General features: G+C 45.7%; 1 protein-coding gene across 7 annotated transcripts in view; it reads right to left on the bottom strand.

Moving 5' to 3' along the window:
* Positions 1-599: 599 nt before the first annotated feature.
* The window catches only part of srrm3 (serine/arginine repetitive matrix 3), a 524,769-nt gene continuing 503,902 nt past the window's right edge, over positions 600-21,466 (bottom strand). For all 7 annotated transcript variants that reach the window (XM_072469198.1, XM_072469202.1, XM_072469199.1 and 4 more), the window contains one exon: positions 600-1,572. In XM_072469198.1, coding sequence (XP_072325299.1) covers positions 1,359-1,572 — 214 coding nt within the window. In that variant the 3' untranslated portion in view covers positions 600-1,358. The remainder of the gene's footprint in view (positions 1,573-21,466) is intronic.

The following is a 21,466-nucleotide window of genomic DNA, read 5'->3' as shown; positions in this document are numbered from 1 at the left end:
TCTGGTTCTGTCCTATTGCTCTTCAATCTCTCCAAATGGTTTGACAAAGTCACTATACAGTTCTTTGGTGTCTTCCAATGGAGACACCAACTTCAAGTCAGTGACCCAAAGGTGATGTATACCTTCCAAGCCAACTATATGCAAGGTGCTGAACAGTCTTAGCAGACTGGGTGTGGGAACAGTGGTAGGTTTCCAGGGTGCTCACTCAATCACTGGGGGAAGATTTACTTGGGTTGGCCTAAACCTAACCAGATCTGTTTAAACAAAATATGTATCACGGCTGTAACAAAACAATGCTCGGTAGCTGTGGCAACACACACTCTGTTAAAGCAAAGTCTTAAAAAGGGTGAGGAGAATGAGAAAGTCATTCAATGGAGGGTGGTTGTTTTATGTGCACAACACTTAAACAGCTCGTATATTTATGAGACAATCTCAACATTGCTGTTTGAACAGGCCTCAACTAGCATCTAGCAGGAAGCAACTAGAGGCATGGATACAACTCTACATAATTTGTTGCTTTAGAACAGCATGTGTTATACAATAATTCCCCTTTGAACTCTTGGAGCCACAATGCCCCCCTCCCCACCCACCCACCCATGTGCTAATTGTACTATATTTACAGTGCATAGTTTTCCATTTTTGCAACCACAGCAGTGACTTAAAACCATTTGCCTCACAACATTACAAGGTCAGTAGGATGAATCTGAGGAAGGGAGTGCAGTTTGTGGCTGGGCCTTGCTCAATGAGATCAAGTACAGTAAGTTTCCATGCCTGCCCGCATCCACCCCTTCTGGGTTTTGTTTTTGTCCAAGAGGCTCTTTGACAAGTTATCAGGGCAGAAACTCCTGAAGATTTGATCAATGTAAATTCCAGTCAGCCAGGAAAAAAAAACTTAAATAGCTGCATGTCTTCTGTTTGGAAGAAGTTGCTGACTTTTGATTCAGTTGACTTCATGGAAGAATTATTTTGCAGAGGTTTATAATCGATGTAAAGGGGGGGGGGTAAAGTTTTCCATTTGAATCCCAGCACCAGGCAAAGTTTTAAAATCCTGAATGATGTTGAATGGAGAAACACAAGCATGGAGGCAGTGTGGAGACTGCAAAATCCGTTTTGTCCGCCCTTATATCAGTGCTGAATGATGAGTAAGCCTGGGTCTAACGAACTTATGAATGTCAGGACCTACAAGGCGATCTTGATATAAATATATACTTGTTATAATACAAATCGTGTTCCAGTGGCCTATTGGCACTGCCGTTACTCGCAGTTTCACATCTGTTTTGGAGATGTCAGTAGTTGATGTTTATATTGTGACTTGTCGATTTTATTTTGTGTGTGTTTTACCCCCCTAAATAGTCTGTCTAAAAGCCAATGCTTTCTGAGCTGCTCCGGCTGTCGTAGCTGGCGGTGCGGCTGCGAGTCCCGCTCCTGCTCGGGCTGCGAGTCCCACTCCGGCTGTACGAGCTGTAGCTGTCGTAGCTGCGACTCCGGCTCCGGCTGCTGTAGGAAGAATAACTGAGGGAGCTGGGCGATGATGGGCTCGGTCTGTAATACGGGATGGGCCGCTTGCGTGCACTGAATGAGCAGGACCCAGCGAAAACAAACAGGAGGAGAGAAGGGGAGGGAGACAAGGAATGAATCTGGATTAGATAACAACTGTACACAGTGAACAATGGCGAGAAAAAAAAATAAGCGTTCAGTATCTGTTGCCTCACCAACATGGGGCAGATTTTCCTGTGCGTGTGTTTTTTTTAAAAGACATCTACAATGTTTTACTTTTATTATTAAATGAACAATGAAAACATTGCGCAGATTATTTTAATCATTGCCTTTTGAAATCAAGGCCCAGTTCCTCATTTTGTTTCTAGGCACCTGTTTTTTTTTTTTGTATCATTTCTGGAGGAAAGCTGGGCGGTGAGGAGATATGCTCTCCCCTCATTCCCCTTGTATTCAGGCCGAAAGAGTCACAGATGCAGCTCCAGGGAAATTTGCCCCATTTGACTGAGTTGTGAGGACACTATTCAGGAAGGTTAATAGAAATACAAAGAAAGGGTGTATTATGATCAAATTCACCTGGGTGCAAACGAATATAAAAAATTTTTGTTACCAGTTCCACTCTGGCCATCCAGTCTTTTGAGCAAGTCTGATTCTTTTAGTAACCTGGCCACCCTCCCCAACTTCCCATCAGAGCTGGCATTCAGTGGCACTAGAAATAGAGCGATGAGACTTTTTAAGGCAGGGATCTGTAATAATGTAGAATATTCGCTGTCTGAAGGGTGGGGGGAGCAAACAGCAGCTTTTAGAGGCGATTTGGATATATACAGAACTTGAAAAGGAAATAATTGCAGCACCATCGGGAAAGAGCGGGCCAGGAGGACTAATCAAAAGTGCTGCAACAGACCGAAATGGGCTGAGTGCCTCCTGTTGTGCTGTCTGATTCAATATAACGAGACTAGTGATCTGCCTTTCCTTACTCCACACGCCTTCGGCCTTTCTTCTATGTTCAAAAATGGTGTATAAACGCACAATATTATTATAGTGATGCAAGTGCGCTCTAGCATGGCAGTTCAGGCAAGAACAGTGAAACCCTCTTTGAAGAGGCTAAACTAAAAAGTCTTTCATTGCTCCATATTTCCATGTGACAATTCTTTTGCTCCATATTTCCATGTGACAATTCTTTTGTACACAAACTAGTAGCAGCTGGGAGACAATAAATCCTAACGAGCTCACAGTCACCATAAAAGGCAACAATGTCATCTTGGAAAAAGTGGCTCATTCCCCCAAAGAAGATTAGGATTAGGGAGGGAGGGAGGGAAGAGGGGTGAAGGTTGGAAAAGGGGGCAGGACCATACTGGAACATTCAGGAATTGTCAGGAAAGTTCAGGAATCTACCAGGAAAGTTTCCTAACATTTGAACAGTCTTAACTTGATCTTATTTTGCAAATGTTTCAAAAATGTTTTGGTGTGAGATGAATCCTTGATACGGCATATTGATTTGATTTATTTTGTTACAAGTTTTGGCCCTTGGTAAAGGGTAGAACAGAGTTGGCACTGTAACTAGAAATACACTTCTCAGTTACAATCCATTTGTGTGGGGACTAGACAGACTTGTTCTGCCAAAGTAAACTATGGTGACCATTCATCCATGTTCAATTATTTTTTTAAAAGATGCTGTTAAAGATGACACATGGTGTTAGCCAATTTACAAGCACATGTTCCTGTAAAGTTAGTATCCCTATTAATGAAAGGCCATAGTGTTAAACATAGGGCTTCACACATTAAGAGCAATCTATCATTAAGGAGGAAATAGCGGGGCACCTGGAGGGAAATTGTCCCATTGGGCAGACGCAGCATGGGTTCACAAAGGGTAGGTCATGTCTGACTAATTTGGTAGAATTTTTTGAGGACGTTACCAGTGCAGTAGATAACGGGGAGCCAATGGATGTGGTATACCTGGATTTCCAGAAAGCTTTTGACAAGGTGCCACACAAAACGTTTCTGCATAAACTAAAGATGCATGGCATTGAGGGTAAAGTGGTAGCATGGGTGGAGGATTGGTTAACTAACAGAAAGCAGAGAGTGGGGATAAATGGGTGTTTCTCTGGTTGGCAACCCGTAACTAGTGGGGTCCCTCAAGGATCAGTGTTGGGCCCGCAGTTGTTCACAATTTACATAGACGATTTGGAGTTGGGGACCAAGTGCAATGTGTCAAAGTTTGCAGACGACACTAAGATGAGTGGTAAAGCAAAAAGTGCAGAGGATACCGGAAGTCTGCAGAAGGATTTGGATCGGTTAGGTGAATGGGCTAGGTTCTGGCAGATGGAATTCAATGTTGCCAAGTGTGAGGTTATCCATTTTGGGAGGAATAACAGCAGAATGGATTATTATTTAAACGGTAAGATGTTAAAACATGCTGCTGTGCAGAGGGACCTGGGTGTGGTGCACGAGTCGCAAAATGTTGGTGTGCAGGTGCAACAGGTGATTAAGAAGGCTAATCGAGTTTTGTCTTTCATTGCTAGAGGGATGGAGTTCAAGACTAGTGAGGTTATGCTGCAATTGTATAGGGTGTTGGTGAGGCCGCATCTGGAGTATTGTGTTCAGTTTTGGTCTCCTTACCTGAGAAAGGACATATTGGCACTGGAGGAAGTGCAGAGGAGATTCACTAGGTTGATCCCAGAGTTGAGGGGATTAGATTATGACGAGAGGTTGAGTAGACTGGGACTGTACTCATTGGAGTTTAGAAGGATGCGGGGGGGATCTTATTGAAACATATAAAATTATGAAGGGAATAGATAGGATAGATGTGGGCAGGTTGTTTCCACTGGTCGGGGAAAGCAGAACTAGGGGGCATAGCCTCAAAATAAGGGGAAGTAGATTTAGGACGGAGTGTAGGAGGAACTTCTTCACCCAAAGGGTTGTGAATCTCTGGAATTCCTTGTCCAGTGAAGCAGTTGAGGCTCCTTCTTTAAACGTTTTTAAGAAAAAGATAGATGCCTTTCTAAAGAATAAAGGGATTCGGGGATATGGTGTACGGGCCGGAGAGTGGAGCTGAGTCCACAATGATCAGCCATGATCTCATTAAATGGCGGAGCAGGCTCGAGGGGCTAGATGGCCTACTCCTGTTCCTAGTTCTTATGTAATCTAAGGTTAGGCACATCTGCCAAAATCTAGCTCTCAGAAACAACAGATCTTATCAGGCTTTTAGTGGTTTATTTATGCAGTTTTCTTTCAGGTGACAGTTTGAGATATGTACTAGTGGTACCGGTTCCCTAAATGGGGAGCCAGATGCAAACCAGATAAAAAACAGCCAGAATGTCATAAATCTTATTGGTTGGAAGAGCTATTGCAATGGCTTTGCAAGCCCCCCGTTACCTTGGTTGGCAGTTGGCGACATGAGCCCAGTGGTGCTAGTCCAATCTAAAATGAACCTTGAATGCTAATGATCTTGTACTGCAGGGTAGATTGTTCTTAGGCCTATGGAAGGAGCCAGGCTCGTGGCTGAATGACCTTTCCTCTTTCCATACTTTCTCCTCAAATGCCTGGGTGTCACATGAGTTTTTGAGTGAGCGAATGCTGTGTGTTCACAGCTAGAACATTTCACCCACTTAGCACGATCAGCTTTATCTTCAGAATCTTAGTGGGGCAGCTTTGGCTGAGGAGGAAGCATCTTAGGCAAATGATATTGTTTCTTTACTGTGCAAACTATGGCTCTGACTCATGAAGTGTGCCTGAAATGGCTGAGGGTTTGCACAAAAGCATGCTTAGAGAGCCAAACCATATGTGCACCATAGAACTAAGGATTTAAACTCAACTGAAGATGGATCTTTATGTGTGCCTGATAAATCAACCCATCTCAAGTGGTTTCAAAATTATACTTCAGTTTCACTAATGCTATCAATTGGGGGACAGGCTGGGGAAGGGAAGCCCGAGGTCAAATTCAATGGAGCTTACTTTACACAAGCCTTTGGACAGAATGTACAATTACTCCATAGAAATGCGTCCGTCAGAAACACTTGACTCTTTTGTCAAGATGCATTTGCTTTTCTGAAATGTGAGCGGTATTTGAAATAGAATTCCAATTACCTGTCACGAATTCCAGCAGTCTGACAAGTTCCAACTATCTGATGGGGAATTCTGAACATCTGGCAGAATTTCAATGACTGAACCCAGGATTCTAACTTCTGACACGGGGGTTAATCTTAACTTCGTAAAAATTCGATTGTTGGGTTGCGTCAGAGATTAAAATGTGAAAAATCTTGGACAGGAATAAAACCCGCCCACTTCTATGTGTGAACAAAGAACAAATAACAAAGAAAAGTACAGCACAGGAACAGGCCCTTCGGCCCTCCAAGCCTGTGCCAACCATGCTGCCCGTCTAAACTAAAATCATCTACACTTCCGGGGTCCGTATCCCTCTATTCCCATCCTATTCATGTATTTGTCAAGATGCCCCTTAAACGTCACTATAGTCCCTGCTTCCACCACTTCCTCCGGCAGCGAGTTCCAGCCACCCACTACCCTCTGTGTAAAAAACTTGCCTCGTACATCTCCTCTAAACCTTGCCCCTCACACCTTAAACCTCTGCCCCCTAGTAATTTACCCCTCTACCCTGGGAACATGTCTCTGACTATCCACTCTGTCTATGTCCCTCATAATTTTGTAGACCTCTATCAGGTTGCCCCTCAACCTCTTTTGTTCCAGTGAGAACAAACCAAGTTTATTCAACCTCTCCTCATAGCTAATGCCCTCCATACCAGGCAACATCCTGGTAAATCTCTTCTGCACCCTCTCTAAAGCCTCCACATCCTTCTGGTAGTGTGGCGACCAGAATTTAACACTACACTCAAAGTGTGGCCTAACTAAGGTTCTATACAGCTGCAGCATGACTTGCCAATTTTTATACCCAATGCCCCGGCCACTGAAGGCAAGCATGCCGTATGCCTTCTTGACTACCTTCTCCACCTGTGTTGCCCCTTTCAGTGACCTGTGGACCTGTACACCTAGATCTCTCTGACTGTCAATACTCTGGAGGGTTCTACCATTCAATGTATATTCCCTACCTGCATTAGACCTTCCAAAATGCATTACCTCATATTTGTCTGGATTAAACTCCATCTGCCATCTCTCCGCCCAAGTCTCCAAATGATCTAAATCCTGCTGTAATGATCTAAATTCTGTGTGAGCAGAGGCGGGGTGAGAAGTGAGTGACCAACCTGCTCACAAGAAGTGAGTAGTCATTTGACTATTATAATAAGCCACATGCCTTCATTTTAAAAGCCATTCTATTTTTTTAACCACACACAAGTGGGTTATTTTACACTTTAGTAGTTTTAAGGAGGCTGAATCCATGAAATAAGTGCCTTTACACTACTGCTCCCCACACAACTATCCACCAGGCTAAAACCCAGGTGACAATATCAAGAATCTAACTCAGAAGTCTAGTGGTATGACCAAAAAAGTAGTATTTTTTGTTTTTATTTGTCATAGGATGTGAACCTCACTGGCATTTATTGTCCATCCGTAATGAGAAGATGGAGGTGAGCCACTGCCTTGAGCCACTGCAGCATATGTGGTACAGATACAACTTCCCACAGTGTTAATAAATAAGGGAGTTTACGAATTTTGACTCAGCGACGATGAAGAAACAGCAGATATTTCCAAGTCAGGATGGACTGTGACTTGGAGGGGAACTTAGTTTTCCCATTCACCTATTGCCCTTTCCACTATTGGCAGTAGAGATTGTGTGATTGGAAGGTGCTGTCAAAGGAGCACTGGCGATTTGCTGCACTGCATCTTGGAGATAGTGCACACTGCTGCCAGTGTGTGTCAGGGAGGTGGGAGTGAATGTTTAAGTGGTGGCCAATCCAAGCAGGCTTGTTTGTCATGGATGGTGTCGAGCTTCGAGTGTTGTTAGAACTGCACCCTTCCTGGTAAGTGAAGAGTGATGTGTTGGGTGTTCTGGATCCGTGGAACACATACAGGCCACCAACACTTAAAATAGTGCAACACTATTTTATTAAGTTAGAAACTGTTGAACATACTTTCACTGTGGGTCAACACGTGTGTGGATTGGTCTTGCTGTGTGTCCATCAGTGTGTGTGTATCTGCACCATGATATACTGGTGTAATATCATGACACCCCCCTTTTATAAAAGAATGTATGTGTGTGGCAATAAATAATGTATGGTGAGAATGTTCCTAACTACGTGTGGGGTGCGAAGACATATTTACCGGACTACGTACATGATAACTAAGCTATTTACATGGGAAGGTGCCTGGTTCAGAGAAGCAGTATGCAACAAGAATAACGAGATCAACACTATATACAAACCAGGGAAACGATCAAACAAAGCAATGAAACAATTCAGAGAGTCTATAAGTCCGCAAAGTTCATAAATTAAGTCTCTGAGGTGGGCGACGAATTCTGGTTGACCGCCTCAAGGGTGGGTCGAGAGCCGCCGGTTCAGGAACGGGCTGGACTGCGTCAGTGTCAGGGCGAGGCAGAGTGACAGGGAGCTATGCATACTCCATGGCAGGGTCAGCAGGAGGGCGAGGCGACAGTGGAGGATCACGTGGCTAGCGTGGAATGAGACGAAGGGCACGTCGATTGAAGTGCAGAAAGAGCCATCCGGTAGACGAACCAGGAACGAGCCGAAGGACAACAGCGGTCGCAGACCAGCCCCCATCCGGAAGATGGACGTGGACGTTGTTATCTGGAGCCAGAGCAGGGAGATCAGTTGCACGGGAGTCATGAGGCACCTTGTGCTGTGCACGAGACAGCTGCATCATGCGAAGGACCGGAACGTGGTCGAGGTCTGGGACATGGATGGACGGCACCATCGTACTCAGGGTACGACCCATGAGTAACTGGGCTGGCGACAGGCCAATGGACAGCGGGGCGGAGCGATAGACCAGCAAGGCAAGGTGGAAATCAGACCCAGCATTGGCAGCCTTGCATAGGAGCCGTTTGACTATATGTACTCCCTTCTCTTCTTTGCCGTTGGATTGGGGGTACAGGGGATTGGATGTCACATGCGCAAAATTGTACTGCCTGGCAAAGTTGGACCATTCCTGGCTGGCGAAGCAGGGGCCATTGCCCGACATAACCGTGAGCGGGATGCCGTGTTGAGCAAATGTTTCTTTACATGCACGAATGATGGCAGACCGTATCACCTCCGAGTAATTCGAAAAGTAGTCCACGATCAGAACATAGTCTCTACCCAGCGCATGGAACAGGTCGATGCCCACCTTGGTCCATGGTGACATGACCAACTCATGGGGCTGCAGGGTCTCACGTGGTTGGGCCGGCTGGAAGCGCTGATAAGTGGGACAGTTGAGCACTGTGCTGGCTATGTCCTCATTAATGCCGGACCAGTACACTGCTTCTCGGGTCCGTCGGCGGCACTTTTCCACGCCAAGGTGGCCCTCGTGTAGTTGTTCCAGGACAAGTTGGCGCGTGCTATGCGGGATGACAATGCGGTCCAGTTTTAGAAGAACCCCGTCTACTACCGCCAGATCATCTCTGACATTATAGAACTGAGGGCATTGGCCCTTGAGCCACCCGTCTGTTAGGTGGCGCATGACACGCAGCTGTCTTGCGGCGAATTTGGACGAGGCGTTCATCCGTGGCAGGTAGATTGGAGGTTGCAAATGCCACATGGGCGTCAACCTGGCAGACAAATCCCGCTGGGTCACATGGAGTGTTGACTGCCCTGGAGAGAGCGTCAGCAATGATGACGTCTTTGCCTGGGGTGTACACCAGCTGGAAGTCATATCGCCGGAGCTTGAGAAGAGTACGCTGGAGGCGAGGCGTCATATCGTTCAAGTCTTTCTGTATTGTATTGACCAGCGGGCGATGGTCGGTCTCGACGGTGAATTGAGGAAGTCCGTTGATATAATCGTGAAACTTAATCACACCGGTCAGAAGGCCCAGGCACTCCTTTCCTATCTCCGCGTAGCGCTGCTCTGTGGGGGTCATCACACATGAAGTATATGCAACGGGGGCCCATGATGAGGCCTCATCAAGTTGAAGGAGCACTGCCCCAATGCCGGATTGACTGGCAACGGTCAAAATTTTGGTCTCCATTGCTGGATCAAAGAAAGCTAAGACCGGGGCCATGGTCAGTTTTGCTTTGAGTTCTCTCCATTCGCGCTCGTGTGCAGGGAGCCATTGGAAGTCTGTCGTCTTCCTGACCAGGTTCCTGAGAGCCGTGGTATGAGAGGCGAGGTTAGGGATAAATTTCCCTAAAAAATTGACCATGCCCAGAAATCGGAGGACCGCCTTCTTGTCTTCTGGTGTTTTCATAGCTGTGATGGCAGCTACCTTGTCCGCATCCGGCTGCACACCCAATTAGGAGATGTGGTCCCCGAGGAACTTGAGTTCCATCTGACCAAAAGAGCATTTGGCCCTGTTGAGGCGGAGGCCATGCTCATGTGTACATCTGAATACGCGCTGGAGGCGACTAACATGCTCCTGCGGGGTGGTGGACCAAATGATTATGTCATTGACATAGACGCGAACACCTTCAATGCCTTCCATTATTTGTTCCATAATCGTATGGAACACTTCTGATGCAGATATGATCCCGAACGGCATCCTGTTGCAACAATATCTGCCAAAGGGGGTATTAAATGTGCAAAGTTCCCTGCTGGATTTATCGAGCTGGATTTGCCAGAATCCTTTTGAGGCGTCGAGTTTGGTGAAGAGCTCGGCGCGAGCCATCTCACATGTGAGCTCTTCGCGCTTGGGAATTGGATAATGCTCCCTCATGATATTGCGATTTAGATCCTTGGGATCAATGCAAATTCTCAATTCGTCGGAAGGCTTTTTTACACATACCATGGAACTGACCCAGTCGGTCGGTTCCGTGACTTTGTAAATCAGTCCTTGGTCCTGGAGGTCCTGCAGCTGCTGCTTGAGGCGGAGGCGGTCCTTAAGGGGCGCTGGGACCCTGCGCGGTGCGTGCACCACAGGCATGGCATTCGGTTTTAATAAAATCTTGTAGGTGTACGGGAGCATGCCCATGCCCTCGAAGACTTTGTGGTACTGGTTGATAATGGCGTCGAGCTGCGCCCTGAAGTCGGTGTCCTGAAAGGCAGACGGTCAGCAGGAGAGAGAAAGTGAACTCTCTGAACTAGGTTCAACAGCTTGCATGCCTGCACTCCAAGCAGGGAGGCTTTCGAGGAGCCCACGATTTCAAAGGGAAGGATGGCTTTGCGTGACTTGTGCATCACTTCGAGCTGACACGAACCGCTGGCAGCAATGGCATTGCCATTATAATTTAATAACTGGCAGGCTAATGGGAGGATGGCTGGTTTGACACAAAGGCTTTGGAGGTCAGACCGCGCAATGAGATTGGCGGAGGCACCAGTGTCCAGGCGGAATCGTATTTGGGACCGGTTGACCGTAAGGGTGGCATACCACTCATCGTCCGGATCGATGCTGTATACCGAGAGGCTGGATTCTTTGCTTCGGGGACACCCTGTTTTTTGTAATGATACCGGTTCAAAAAGGTGTCTTCGGGTCCTCGGTGTCAATATCGGGCAGTAGGTCCGCATCGGACTCGGTGACCGTGGGTTGAATGGCCCGGACATTCCTGCGAGTCTGGCCGGAGCGATACGAATTGGCAAGCCGAGCTGATCTGCATAAAGCAGCAGAGTGTCCAGGTTTGCCACATTTCAGGCATTGTCGGGAGTTGGCAGGGCATTGCCGCTTTAAGTGGGCGGAGCCACAGTTGCTGCACGTTGTAGCGTCAGTACGTTCGCTGCGCCACCGCGCATACGTGGTGCGGCCATACGTGGTGCGCCTGCGCAGTAAGTTTGTCGCCGTCGCCGTCCCCTCGTTCGGTGCGCACAAGCGCAGGAGTCTGCGAAAAGCCTGCGAAATGGCCTTCCTCATCCAGGCGGAGGCCCTGGAGTTGCTCGATTGCTTGGACCCGTTCTGCCTCGTGGGGACCTTGCCACGCCGTTTCAGCCACTTGGATGTGGGAATACCGACTAGTGGCGTGTTCATGTAGCACGCAGGTCTCGATGGCAATCGCTAGGGTGAGCTGCTTTACCTTGAGGAGCTGCTGGCGTAGGGGGTCCGACTGAACACCAAAAACAATCTGGTCGTGTACCATGGAGTCGGAGGTGGGCCCGTAATTACAGGACTGCGCAAGGATGCGGAGGTGGGTGAAAAAGGACTGGAAAAGTTCATCCTTACCCTGTAAACGCTGTTGGAATACATAGAGCTCAAAACTTTCATTCACCTCCATGTTGCAGTGAGTGTCAAACTTAAGGAGGACCGTCTTGAACTTTGATTTATCTTCATCATCAGCAAAGGTGAGAGAATTGAAAATGTGGATGGCATGTTCCCCGGCCGTGGAGAGGAAGAGAGCGATCTTCATGGTGTCTGAGGCATCTTTCCGGTCTGTGGCTTCAAGGTAGAGCTGGAAGCGTTGTTTGAATATCTTCCAGTTGGCCCCCAGGTTACCGGTGATGCGGAGCGGCGACGGCGGGCGGACGCTGTCCATTTTGCAGGATGACTGTATGCTGGTGGAAGGCAGATCACTTGCAGGTAGGTAAGAAGTTCTAATATCCCTCAACTCCTGGTATCATGATGTGTTGGGTGCTCTGGATCCGTGGAACACATATAGGCCACCAACACTTAAAATAGTGCAACACTATTTTATTAAGTTAGAAACTGTTGAACATACTTTCACTGTGGGTTAACACAATGTTAGATTAAACTAAAGACCTATGCCTGTCCGAACCAGTCTATGCACTCAGCACATGGTGAGGACCTGTGTTGTAAACTGTAAGTTCTGTCCTTGTAGGAGGCTGCATCCCGAATGAGCGGGAACTCTGATGCCCCCTGTCTTTATAATGAGTGTGCTCTAACTGGTGATTAGCTGCGGTGTTGTGTGTATTGATTGGTCTTGCTGTGTGTCCATCAGTGTGTGTGTATCTGCACCATGATATACTGGTGTACTATCATGACAAAGAATATTCCATTACACTTTTTTATTCTTTTGTTTTTATAAATTTAGAGCGCCCAATTCATTTTTTCCAATTAAGGGGCAGTTTAGCGCGGCCAATCCACCTACCCTGCACATCTTTGGGTTGTGGGGGCAAAATCCAAGCAAACACGGGGAGAATATGCAAACACCACATGGACAGTGACCCAGAGCCGGGATCGAACCTGGGACCTCGGTGCCGTGAGGCAACAGTGCTAACCACTGTGCCACCGTGCTGCCCTTACACTTTTTTATTCTTTTGTGGGATGTGGGTTTCACTGGCTAGGCTGGCATTTACTGCCCACTCCTAATTGTGCGTGAGGGTGGTGGTGAGCTGTCTTCTTGAACTACTGCAGTCAATGTGGTGGTAAGTACATCTACAGTGATTGTGGATGCAGGAACGATCTGGGGAAATTAAAATGTGATTCACTTGCCACAGAATTCTCAGCCTTTGACCTGCTCTTATCTCCACAGCATATTACAAGTCCTGTTGCGCCTCTGGTAAATCGTTCCCCCCTCAGGATGTTGATGGTAATGCCACTGGCTATCAAGGTGAGGTAATTGAGACTGTACCTGATGGGAGATGGTCATTGCTCAGCACTTCTGTGTCACGACTGTCGCTTGCCACTTATCAGTCCAAGGCTGAATGCTGTCCAGGTCTGGCTGCATGCAGGCATGGACAACTTCATTTTCTGATGCATTATGCAATAATTTAAAAATCCTACTTCTTTGATGGATGGAAAGTAATTGATGTCGCATTGCCATTCCCCAAAAGCTCTGCTTCAGCTACTCTTTTGTCATTTAACTTCTCCTGCCTTCTGCCCCATCACAGACTTTCCTTAGTTCAGAGGATTGGATAGGGTGGACAGTGAGAGCCTTTTTCCTCGGATGTTGATGTCTAGCACGAGGGGACATAGCTCTAAATTGAGGGGAGATAGATACAAGGCAGACGTCAGAGGTAAGTTCTTTACTCAGAGAGTAGTAAGGGTGTGGAATGCCCTGCCTGCAACAGTAGTGGACTCGCCAACACTAAGGGTATTCAAATGGTCATTGGATAGACATATGGACGATAAGGGAATAGTGTAGATGGGCTTTAGAGTGGTTTCACGGGTCAGCGCAACATCGAGGGCTGAAGGGCCTGTACTGCGCTGTAATGTTCTATGTTCTACGTTTATTCTCCCTTTCCCCCATTTGACCTAATTAAAACTTATAACATTTCTAATTTTTTTTTCCTATCCTGTCGCAAGGTCATCGACCTTGACACACAGCTGCCAGACTTGCTGTGTGGTTCCAGCATTTTGTTTTTATTTCAGACTTCCAACTATCTGACACAGAGCCCTGTTGGTATCTATGGAATCAATGCCCAGTGTAAGCCATCACTTACCAGAGAGAGTGGGAGAAAACTGGAAAAAAAATTGTTCTTAGTGCAATGTCTAAAATCAGTGAAGGGGGCCGCATATAAAGAATATTTTCATATTTAAACCTTTGATCAGTTTTAGATGGGGCAGGGGGCAGACCCTGTTTTCAAACTATTAGCTAGCTCACGTCAGACTCACCAAAAGACTAGATTGTATTTTGAAACATGGTTTAAACTCCAGTGCGTAATGGGAGCGCAGTTAAAAAGCCTCCCAAAAACTTACACTCGGTTTATGTAAAACAACATTAAATAATTGAATTGATTCGAAATGCATCATTAGTGAAGATAATAACGTTTGCACAGATACAGTGTGACTAAAATCACGATTGGTTTAAGAATTCCTTTAACGCGAAGGAATTGAATCTGAAAAATGATTTCATGAGCCCTATCATCAGTTTCACAAAACCTTATGCTGGATGGTTTTCCAAACCAGGCAGAGTCAACAAATTATCAGAAATAGATTTGCATAAATATAGCGAGACAAGGATAAACTGCAGCGTACATCAGATTAGAGCCAGTGTTCTCCACAATGTGTTTTGCCATGGTAACTTGCCATTCCTCAACCCACCTTTCAGAACCAGCAACCCTCTTCTTGAAAGGGAAATAGGTGTTTTGTGAAAATTCATCGCAAATTCACAAAGGCAAGAAGATTAACATTCATACAGCACCCTGGTAATTACTCCAATCAAAAATACTGACATCTATCTGTAAGCAATTGAGGAATGAGTTCTGTCTTAACCCTGTATGGAGAACACTGAAACATTGCACCACTGTGAGAGAGGAGCTAATTAAAAGCTATTTCTTAGTATTGAACAAAACGTAGGTTAAGTTTGTCATTGCTTCAACTTCCAAGCCAAGAAAATGATTAGTTGTGAGCCTGTTATGTCCTTCTGAAAGGTCATGAACTCCAGGTCTATAAGAGGTGAATAGAATAGAATGTTGGTTAGTATACATGTTAGATTAGACAAGAAAATTAAGGTCTGCTCATTGGGAATGGTGGACAATTCCAGTGACTTACCAAGTTAACAGGGATGTCTGTCTGTCACATTGGAAGGACAAACCTGACTGGGATATCCCAATATACCTTCTGCAATGAGAACAGCAACTAAACCATGATGTACAAACCTACAGCTTAGAAGCCCTGCTCACAGCAGTTGTATTATTAATTTTAGTCTACAGTTCAAACAGAAGCCTTACTAACATTCTGACACTGGCAGTATAGTACAGCAAGGCATCTTTAAAATTATATATCAGGTGGGCTGCTACTAAATATGAGCTGGGTCTTCAGCATTTGTTGATCCTTTAACTTTGCTAGAAGTACAAGATGGTAATGGAGTACTTCATATGAGACAGAGAAAATACCCTCTTGCTTGAAACAAGTGTGCGGAAGATAAGATCAGTAAAATGATCAGTAAAATGCAGCAGGATTATTTTTGTCTATGTTTTCAATGTTGAGTTCTAAAGAATCTGATTGCATATTCACCAGTGAGCAGTCCTTCTTCAACTTGCAGTCCCAAAGTGCAAGACCACAATCTGTTAGTTGGCTGTTTTGTTTGCTGTAGGTTGCTGTTAGCAAAGAAGCAATAATTCATTTTTTACACAATGCTAGATCTGCACCAGACTCAGATGATGTCCTTGTGGGATGGGCTTTGTTCCACATACTGCCCTTAATTTTTACAATACATGAATTCCTACATTCCACAAATATGGACAAATCAAATAAATATCCCAGTGAAGCTGAAACATGGGGTGGGAATTGGGTGAGTTTGAGTTGGATGCCTGTTCAATACCTTGCAAAATTATATGCTCTGCTGACTGGGGAGGGTGGGGGGGGGGGGGGGGGGAGTAGAATATCCCTTTCCTATGTTGGGTACCTGGTGACAAGGATCAAACAATTCTGGATTACTTAGAGCACAGTTACTTATACAGCAGAGTTCTCTTTACTCTTGCCCAACACTTTGGGAGGACTAATAATTCAAGGGCATACATAATGAACGGTAGGATGTTAGGAAGTACAGAGGACCAGAAGGACCTTGGGGTGCTTGTCCAAAGATTCTTGAAGGCAGCAGGACAAGTAGGTGAAGCGGCCAAGAAGGCATAAGGGATACCTGCCTGTATTAGCCGAGGCACAAAATACAAGAAGAAGGAGGTTATGATCGAGCTGTATAAAATGTTCATTAGGCCACAGCTAGAGTACTGTGCACAGTTCTGGCTGCCACACTATAGGAAGGAAGTGATTGCACGAGAAAGGGTGCAGAGGAAATTCACTCAGGCCTTTGCTGGAGCGTTTCAGCTCTGAAGCGAGGCTGGTTAGGCTTGGGTTGTTCTCCTTAGAACAGAGAAGGTTGAGGAGGGACCTGATTGAGGCATACAAAGTTATGAGGGACATCGATAGAATAGATAGGAAGAAACTTTTCTCCTTAGTGGAGAGGTCAATAACTAGGGGGCATAGATTTAAGGTAAGGGGCAGTAGATTTACAAGGGATTTGATGAAAATCATTTTCCTGCAGAGGATGTTCAGAACCTGGAACTCACTGCCTGAAAGGGTGGTAGAGGGAGGAACCCTCACAACATTTAGGAAGCATTTAGATGAGCACTTGGAGCTCCATGGCATACAAGGCTGTGGACCAAGTGCTGAAAAATGGGATTAGAATAGACCGGGGCTTGATGGTCAGTGCAGACACGATGGGCCGAAGGGCCTCTTTCTGTGCTATGTCTGTGAATAAATTGCCTGAGGAATGAGCCCTACTCAGCATTGCTCTTGTGCTCTTTCAGGCGAGATTGCTGATTTTGTGCTGTGAGAACCGGGCTGATACTGCCCAACCTCATTTACACACAGCACTTATAGCCAATAGACAGAGACTGTCACTGGGCTGCATTTAATGTTTAGAGATTATGCAGTAGGGCAGCACGGTAGCATTGTGGATAGCACAATTGCTTCACAGCTCCAGGGTCCCAGGTTCGATACCGGCTTGGGTCACTGTCTGTGCGGAGTCTGCATATCCTCCCCGTGTCTGCGTGGGTTTCCTCCGGGTGCTCCGGTTTCCTCCCACAGTCCAAAGATGTGCAGGTTAGGTGGATTGGCCATGATAAATTGCCCTTGGTGTCCAAAATTGGCCTTAGTGTTGGGTGGGGTTACTGGGTTGTGGGGATAGGGTGGAGGTGTTGACCTTGGGTAGGGTGCTCTTTCCAAGAGCTGGTGCAGACTCGATGGGCCGAATGGCCTCCTTCTGCACTGTAAATTCTATGATTCTATGAGAGGTTGGTGTGTTCACCTCTTGCTTTTCACTACCAAGTAAGGCTCCAGTGGCAATTTGAAGAATTTGTTTGAATGAACTAATGTAGGGTCAGCATTTTGCCAAACGAACCCAATGCTTTATCATGTTTGTTTATAGTTTATCCAAGAAACACACTTGATTTGGAAGAAATGGAAAAGATTGTGGGAAACTGTGGGCAAAATGGACAGGAACAGAAGCCAGAAAATAGCGAGCAGTATTGGAATCAAATACCACGACATCAGCTGAATTATGAGTGTAATCCATACATTTTGCACAGCAGATTAGATAAACAAGCTCCATCACCAGAGAGGCCTGTGCTGTATTAAACTACTACCAATGTGATTCAATAGGGAGAGAGAGAGAGAGAAATGTTGGCCGTACAGAGATGGGGTGCTCTTCTTTAACGGCCTCACAACACCGGGTTCAAGGTGGGACAGCGTCAGTCCAATGCAGTGCAGTGGTTACCCAGGTAATCACCACCGACTTGCGTAATCTTCAGCAAACCTTCAAATGGGAGGGAAAAATGAGAGACACAAAACAATCTGAAACAAATTCATGCAATTTGGAGTAAGGCACTATGAAAGGCATTTCAGTGCCTGAAATTTAATCAATTGCTCAAAGAACTCATATCATATACATGTGGAGAATATCAATGTCAGGTGAGTACCAGCTTCACAAGTGCCTCAAATCCTTGATGATAAAACTATTGGCATCTCAAAGGTACAAACAGAGCATAATTCAGATATATTTACCAGTATCAGGGGCAGCTAGCGTGACTATTTACTCCATTTCCATTTCATTGATTGACACATCAGTGACATCAGTGTTCACCAATGACCCTCAGCCATGAGTGCCTGATCTGATCCTCCAGATGTCCCAAAGAGGGCTTTAGATACAGTCACTGCGGTTGTGTAGCTGTTTGTATTAAGTCAGGGGTCCACTGACCAGCTTTAACTTAGGTTAAACCACAGGCTTTAGTCTTTGCCCCAAAGCTCTTGCAATGCCTCCACTTCTGTGTATTGTCTGAGTAGATTCTATTTTTGTTAAACTGCAAGAAACAACCTTTCATCTTTCTTTGCATTTAACTTCCAGAATCAATTATTGAATGTTTTTTTTTAACCCCTTGTACTTTTAATGCAGTTAATGTGGGTAGTTTAAGCTCAAGGATGTGGGTAATGGGAACTGGAGTCATTGAATGGCTGCACCATACTCAACAAGCCAGCTTTCATTTTTGCAAACATGTACCAAATTGACAGCAGCCTGTATTACTCAAAGAGATCCTTGCTATTCTTTGGGATGTGCAGATGGGCATATCAATTTGTTGGTTTGCCAGGTTGTGAGTAGCCTTAACTGACAGCCAGTCTGTGAAAGAAAAGGACCACCAGGGTGGAGCTGGGCCTGATCCAAGTTAAATTAATGTTGTCTCCTTAATTATAAGATGAAAATCTGATTTAGCGCCAACTTCACATTTGTTTTTGGGCTGTCATCTGTGTCGGGGAAGGGGCTACAATCTGCACACTCTCCAAGATCGAATTAAATTATAGATTGTATCAATAAACCAGCGCACGCTGGCTTTTTCTGCACATTTTGATATCAAAATGCCAGTTCTCAAAGAATGAGTTGGAATCAACTGTGGACAAAATACGGGTTGGTGATCTGATAGCAAGGTCCAATGTATGTGCAGGGAATTGATCTGCATTCTGTTCTTAAAACAGAGGAAGTCTCTTCAGCCAATGGCACACATTCTAATGTCTCTTACACACTCAATAAGTTAACCCTTGGTTGGCCTATGCAATGTACTTGGTTGCACATAAGAGTACAAATTATAACCACCATTGAATCAAGGAAGGAGGCTTTGAGCTAAGTCTTCCATTTGCAAAGTTTTACAGTACAATCTTTCAATTGTCTCAAATCTTTATTTTATCCTTAACTGATTGCCATTCTATTTAGGACCTGATATTTTAATTCAAACAAGAGATTTGAGACAGACTTTCAACAGGTCATCCAAAACCCTGCTGTTTGTGGACTACATACATACATACATATGATCATATGCGTTGGGATGCATAGACCACATGGCTCCTTAAGCCTGCTCTGCCTTTCAATAAGATCATGGCTGATCTGATTGTGCTTCAAGTCCACATTCCTGCCCACCTCCGGGAACCTTTCACTTCCTTGCTTACCAACAATCTATCTAGACATAGACACAGACATAGAACATACTGTACAGAAGGAGGCCATTCGGCCCATCGAGTCTGCATCGACCCACTTAAGCCCTCATTTCCATCCTATCCCCGTAACCCAATAACCCCTCCTCACCTTTTTGGTCACTAAGGGCAATTTATCATGGCCAATCCACCTAACCTGCACGTCTTTGGACTGTGGGAGGAAACCGGAGCACCCGGAGGAAACTCACGCAGACACGTGGAGAACGTGCAGACTCCGCACAGACAGTGACCCAGCGGGGAATCGAACCTGGGACCCTGGCGCTGTGAAGCCACAGTGCTATCCACCTGTGCTACCGTACTGCCCTGCCTTATCTAGCTCTGCCTTAAATAATTGTCAGACCCCATTTTCACTGCCTTTTGAGGAAGAAAGTTCCAAAGACACATTATCCTATGAATAAAAAAAAATCTTCTCAACTCTGTCTTAAATGACAACCCCTGGTTTTTAAACAATAACTCCTAGTTCTTGATTCTCCCACAAGAGAATATATCCTCTCCACGTCCATCCTGTCGAGACCCCTCAGGATCTTATAGGTTTCAATCAAGTCATCCCTTACTCTTCTAAACCCCAGCAGATATTAGCCTTGCCCGTCCAACTTTTCCTCACAAGACAACTGTCCATTCTAAGTATCAGTCTAGTAAACCTTCTAAACAACTCGCACCGAGCCCAATTTATCCATCATCGCTCTACTTGCTCACCAACACCTAGGATTTGAAATTCTCATCCATTTGGCTCCATGAGTTTGCCCTTCTCCAACTTTTCAACCAGCTCCAAACTTAATCCTCCAAGATCTCTGTGCTGCTCCAATTCCAGGACCTTAGACATCCCTGCTTTCCTCGCTTGACCATTTGTGACTGTGCCTACATTTGCCCAGGTCATCTGCTTTGGAATTGCTCCCTAAACCGCAATAGCTTTTTACTTCTCCTCATTTATACGGTTCCCTCAAATCTAACACTTTGACCAAGCTTTTAGTCACTCACCCTGACATCATTTTCTGTTGCTCGAAGAGCATTGGGAAAGTTTTACTACATTAAAGGCACGATATAAATGCCAATTTGTAATACCATAACCAGTGATTCATGCCGGGTACTGAGCCATTCCTACAGCTGCCCTCTGGTAACTTGTCTATTGTATGAATGTCGACCATGAATACAAACAGTTTAGTCAACCATACTACTACCTAGAAAGGTGAAAGGTTGGTAAGAAAATGTTCGGATTGGATCGGAAAGTATTGATTCTCTGCTCTCCGCACCCCCCTCCCCTCCCACCCCCCCCATCCCCTCATCCTGACCTAGTTTTTGTTCCTCAATCTCCTCCCTAATCGGGAGCCAAGATGGAGATCTTTAATCCAGCCACTCTTATTCACAGACATAAGAACATAAGAACTAGAAGCAGGAGTAGGCCATCTGGCCCCTCGAGCCTGCTCCGCCAATCAATGAGATCATGGCTGATCTTTTGTGGACTCAGCTCCACTTTCCGGCCCGAACACCATAACCCTTAATCCCTTTATTCTTCAAAAAACTATCTATCTTTACCTTAAAAACATTTAATGAAGGAGCCTCTACTGCTTCACTGGGCAAGGAATTCCATAGATTCACAACCCTTTGGGTGAAGAAGTTCCTCCTAAACTCAGTCCTAAATCTACTTCCCCTTATTTTGAGGCTATGCCCCCTAGTTCTGCTTTCACCCGCCAGTGGAAACAACCTACCCGCATCTATCCTATCTATTCCCTTCATAATTTTATATGTTTCTATAAGATCCCCCCCTCATCCTTTTAAATTCCAACGAGTACAGTCCCAGTCTACTCAACCTCTCCTTGTAATCCAACCCCTTCAGCTCTGGGATGAATCTCCTCTGCACACCGTCCAGTGCTGGGGTCCTGGGATCCCATAAAATTGCAATTTGTAGCACGAGGGTTAGGATAAGGACAGCAGGGCAGCACGGTGGCACAGTGGTGAGCACTGCTGCCTCACAGCGCCGAGGACCTGGGTTCGAACCTGGCCCCAGGTCACTGTCCGTGTGGAGTTTGCACATTCTCCCCATGTGTGCGT

Source organism: Scyliorhinus torazame, chromosome 12 (genome assembly GCF_047496885.1).
Source record: "Scyliorhinus torazame isolate Kashiwa2021f chromosome 12, sScyTor2.1, whole genome shotgun sequence".
In the NCBI taxonomy this organism is placed as follows: domain Eukaryota; kingdom Metazoa; phylum Chordata; class Chondrichthyes; order Carcharhiniformes; family Scyliorhinidae; genus Scyliorhinus; species Scyliorhinus torazame.
Note: the sequence above shows the minus strand (reverse complement) of the source record. Positions and strands in the feature narration are given on the sequence as shown.